This window comes from Antrostomus carolinensis, unplaced genomic scaffold (assembly GCF_000700745.2).
Source record: "Antrostomus carolinensis isolate BGI_N321 unplaced genomic scaffold, ASM70074v2 scaffold39213, whole genome shotgun sequence".
Taxonomy (NCBI): Eukaryota; Metazoa; Chordata; class Aves; order Caprimulgiformes; family Caprimulgidae; genus Antrostomus; species Antrostomus carolinensis.
In genome coordinates this window covers 1-4582 of record NW_010306559.1, presented here as the reverse complement: position 1 = coordinate 4582, position 4582 = coordinate 1, and the positions used below count along the sequence as shown (strand labels likewise).

The 4582-nt window shown below is 42.5% G+C and overlaps 1 protein-coding gene across 1 annotated transcript in view; it reads right to left on the bottom strand.

The window, feature by feature from the left end:
* GTF3A (general transcription factor IIIA) overlaps nucleotides 1–4579 on the bottom strand; it is a gene marked incomplete at its 5' end in the record, with an annotated part of 5158 nt that extends 579 nt beyond the window's left edge. The window contains 6 exons of the mRNA XM_029084313.1: nucleotides 4–218; nucleotides 624–707; nucleotides 1955–2028; nucleotides 3561–3649; nucleotides 3841–3937; nucleotides 4485–4579. Of these exons, the coding sequence (XP_028940146.1) occupies nucleotides 4–218; nucleotides 624–707; nucleotides 1955–2028; nucleotides 3561–3649; nucleotides 3841–3937; nucleotides 4485–4579 (654 nt within the window). The remainder of the gene's footprint in view (nucleotides 1–3; nucleotides 219–623; nucleotides 708–1954; nucleotides 2029–3560; nucleotides 3650–3840; nucleotides 3938–4484) is intronic.
* Between the last annotated feature and the right edge of the window lie 3 nt (nucleotides 4580–4582).

Below are 4582 nucleotides of genomic sequence, written 5' to 3'. Positions count from 1 at the left end.
CACTCTTTCACAGCCTGGATAATCACAAGAGAACGGCTTTTTCTCCTCATGAAAAGAGAGGATATGGCTTTGAAGGTTAAATACAGTTGTGTAAGTTCTCCCACATCCTTCTCTTGGGCATCGGCAGACTTCCCTGTCCACAGCGTGTGTTTTTTGATGCTGTTTGAGGTAATCTTTCCGTTTAAAGGTTTTGTTACACTCGCTGCAAACTATCGGCTCTGAGTAGGAGAGAAACAGGCAGAGTATAATTCAACAGCTTCTTACAGGAGCTCAAACCCTAGTAGTCCTTTAGAAAAATGCTGTTCTAGAGGACCACATGAAACACAAAGAACTCGGAGACTGAAGAAAATAATGCAGTACGAATCATTCAGATCTGAAATCCTACATTATACAATTTCTTGCTAATTGGATCACAAGTCATTATACTGAGTAGCATTTTTATCAGTTAAAGGCCTGGCCAGAGTGACAGACATTTTACTGATAAAGTGTCAATAAGCAAATTTGTCTAGACACAATGACAGGTTGATGAAATTAATTCAGTAAGGACTCCTCTCCAAATCAGCAGTTTGTTTCCTATTTCTATCAAAAGTTAAGTTTTATTCACTAAAGCATTTGGAGTTTACCTGTATGACTCTCTTTATTATGTTTCAGAAGCTCTGTCCAAGTTTTTCCAGTATATGAGCAGTTTTCTTTCTTGCAAGCATAGCCTGTTGGACAGGACAGATGTTTCAAATCAGAGAGGTTCTGGCAAACAGTCTAGTTTTACAAAGGGGAACTCCACTTACTAGCCTTTGAAAACTAAAGGCCAGTATTCCTCCTCTCCTTCTGTACTGCACAGTGACGGGACAAGAGGCAACAAATACAAATTATAACATGAGAAAATCTTAAGGGTGTTAAGAAAGAAACCTTGTATCACTGACACAAGTTGTCTGGAGAGGCTGTGGAGTCCCCACCCCGGGAAACATTCCAAAATTGGAGGCAAAGCCAGCAACCTGGTATAACTGACCCACCCTGAGCAGGCAGTTGGATCAGATGACTTCCAGAGGTCCTTTCCAACCTAAAAGATTTTATGAAACTCTAGCTCTCCTTGCTTCAGTAAAACTACTTCCTCACCAGCCATACACTTTCACTCAAATAGATGAAAATAACTGTAACAATATATATTATTTCTATATAAATATTTGTATTACAAATAAAAACCAAGACCTTGAACACATTCCAGAGTCTCAAGAGACTCTACCATTCTATCAAGCAGACAGGATGGTTTTTAAATGAACCACAGGAAGTCAACACTTTTAAAATCCCAGGACTGGAAAGGTCAACCAACTATGAACAAGACCCTGTCTTAAGAAAGGAATGCAGTACAAATTGCAGCTTTTTGGATACTCTTCTTAGTCCCTTGGGTTTGTTTGTTTGGTGTTTTTTTTCTATCACTGGAAAGCAGGTTAGTACTGAAAGGATGGACAGGAGTGTAGCAGGACTGGCTCAAACATACATAACCACCTTCTGATGATTCCACTTAAATCTCTTTCACATAGGTACATAACAACTTAAACACTGCAAGCCTACACGCTTCTGCCAAGGCTTCACAGGAAGTTTGAGGCAGAACTGGCAACTCATCCTGACCTCTGGAGGTCTAGGCTAGCGCCTTAACCATTAGCCTATCTCCAGAAGATGGATTATTGACAAGGAAGCACATTAGGAGAACAAATGGCTGAAGGAATCCCGAGCTCTGGTCAGCCTGCCACAAGTACACTGCAATGGAACACTGCAATGCCTTGCAATTGTATCCCATTGTACTATCCTGAAGGGGTGTTCTGGTTTTGTCTGTCTGGATCACTAGGCCCAGAATACTTTCATGTCTGTCATACATCCCAGCATACTCTCTGTCTGGGGAGAAGTCCTTTTTTGGTTGCTAAAACCTAACTAAAGCAGGAAGAAAAACTGTTATTACCTTCATGTATCTTCTCATGCCGCTTTAGTCGACTTGGAGTAGAAAAATGTTTTCCACATCCTTCGTTATTACATCTAGGTATAAAGTACATTGGTTTAGTTTCTTTTCAATGCATCTGCATATTTTTTGTTCTTTCAGTCAAGAATGATTAAAGTGGACAAAATAATTCAAGTGTCCCCTCGCCTGGAGACCTGTTCTGTCCCCCTCCTGCTCTGCAAAAGTAAATTCCATAACATGATTCTAATAGAGGACTCTGATCACCTTGAGAGTCAAAACCTATAGTACGATTTCCACATACACAGCAAGTTAAGCTTTAGCTAAAGAATCAAGCCTCATATCATCCTTACCCAGCAGGCTCTTCAAAAATAAGAGAGATAGAAAGTAAAGGGTTTAGTGGCTTGTACAGATCTAGCAGCCAGAGCAGCAGCAGAGCACTGACAGTATTTTTGTGCCTGTCACCCTGCCATACTAGTGCACTTCACTTACATGAATGCTCCCATTAAGTGTTTTCCACCTACAAGAACAAGTCTAAACTTTGCTTTAACCAGATCTATACTGATGTGTCATATAAATAATGGAGTTGCAATGCACAGGTTCTCAGATTCATGTCCAAGCCTCTCACCTTTTTTTAAGCTACTACTCACTTCAATGTTAGCCAAGTCACTGCTTTTTACTGGAAAACAGAGGTAGCTGCATTTCTGATTACTGTTCAAGCTCTTGTGCTTCTATTTCAGACTGTGTGAACTCAAAACTGGGTTTTTTATTTTTTCTGTGAATCTGTAATAAATCCTAAGAAAATGTCTGGAATGCTGAAGTTACAGAGCACCTGGGTATATTAAAAAGAGCATGGCCAGCAGGTTGAGGGAGGTTCTCCTCCCCCTCTACTCTGCCCAGATGTGGTAAGACCACATCTGAAATACTGTGTCCCGTTCTGGGCTCCTCAGTTCAAGAGGGACAGGGATCTTCTGGAGAGAGTCCAGCAGAGGCCACAAAGATGATGAGGGGCCTGGAGCATCTCCCATATGAGGAGAGGCTGAGAGAGCTGGGACTCTTCAGCCTGGAGAAGAGAAGACTGAGAGGGGATCTTATCAGTGTCTATAAATATCTGAAGTGTGGGGGCCAAATGGATGGGGCCGGGGTCTTTTCAGCAGTACCCAGTGACAGGACAAGGGGCAATGGGCAAAAACTGGAACACTGAAAGTTCCAGACAAACTTAAGGAAAAACTTCTTTACTGTGAGGGTGACGGAGCACTGGAACAGGCTGCCCAGAGAGGTTGTGGAGTCTCCATCTCTGGAGATGTTCAAAACCCACCTGGACACTTTCCTGTGCAACCTGTTGTAGGGAACTTGCTTTGGCAGGGGGGTTGGACTAGATGATCTCCTGAGGTCCCTTCCAACCTCTACAATTCTGTGACCAAGACTGTTGCTCAAAACAAGACTACTGAGCACAGGACTAGTAAAAGAAATGTACTTGCAGCCATGACTACAAATTCATGCTGTGTTTTTTAAATGCCACATATATGAAAAGGTTGAGAAAAGGCACCCGTTTTCATCTACAGTGTCTAAATGGAATTGTTAAAGTTCATTATTAAGATTATCCACCTACTTGAAGGGATGTTCGCTGGTGTGGTGACACTGATGAACTTTAAGTTGTTGATGTTTCCTGAAGGACTCATTACAGCCTTCAAAGTCGCACTATTTAGGAAATTAAGTTATCATTAGAGGCCAAATAATGACAGCCCAGTTCACATGTGTTTGCTGAAATCCCAGTCACAGTATTTGAACTCATACAAGCACCACATAATAACAACTTGAAATATTTCCCTAGGTACACAAAAAGGAGACTGTTTAGACTCCATTTTACAGTATCAAAGGTAATTACTTACCACATATTGCTTCTGCCGATTTTCATGCTTGCGCTCAATGTGTTTCTTTAGGTTTGATTTTGTTCCAAATTTTCCACTGCATCCATCAGCTGTGCACCTGCAAATGAACTGCATTTTTCATAATCACTCTCAAACAGCGATTTGTTTCCTAAGCAGATACAGAAATCATTGGACAAGAGGAATACAGAAAGAATAACTGAAACTCACAGCCCAAATATAAAAATTTGCTTTAAGAACATGAAAAGCCACAGGCTAAGTTACAATCAAAAGCCACAGGAAAACATATCTGAAGAGATTTTTACTAAAACATGTAGGAATTCCCAGCTCCTAATCCATGACATGCAGCTGTTAAGGGCTTAGTAATAGGAGATAACTGCCCTTCCTTTAATTCTGTGTCCTAGGGAGAGATCTGCCCATTCCCTTAAGCACCTCTCACGGGTCACTGCCAGGCAGGAGGTTTTAGGCTAAGGAGATTCCCCGTCTCACCCTGCCCCTGCCCCTGCCCGCACACCGCAGTGGCAGCGCCCGTCGCACCAGCGCTGGGCACACACGCTCGGCACCGCCCGCGCCAGTTTTAACTCCCCTTTAGCTCCAGAACGACAAGCGTCACCCAGTCAAAGAAATAAAACAAAATCTGCCCTTACTGGAACGGCTTCTCCCCGGTGTGCGTGAGGAGGTGTCGAGCGCGGTGGAAGTCTCTGGTGAAACCCTTACCGCAGCCTTCGTAATCGCACACGTAGGG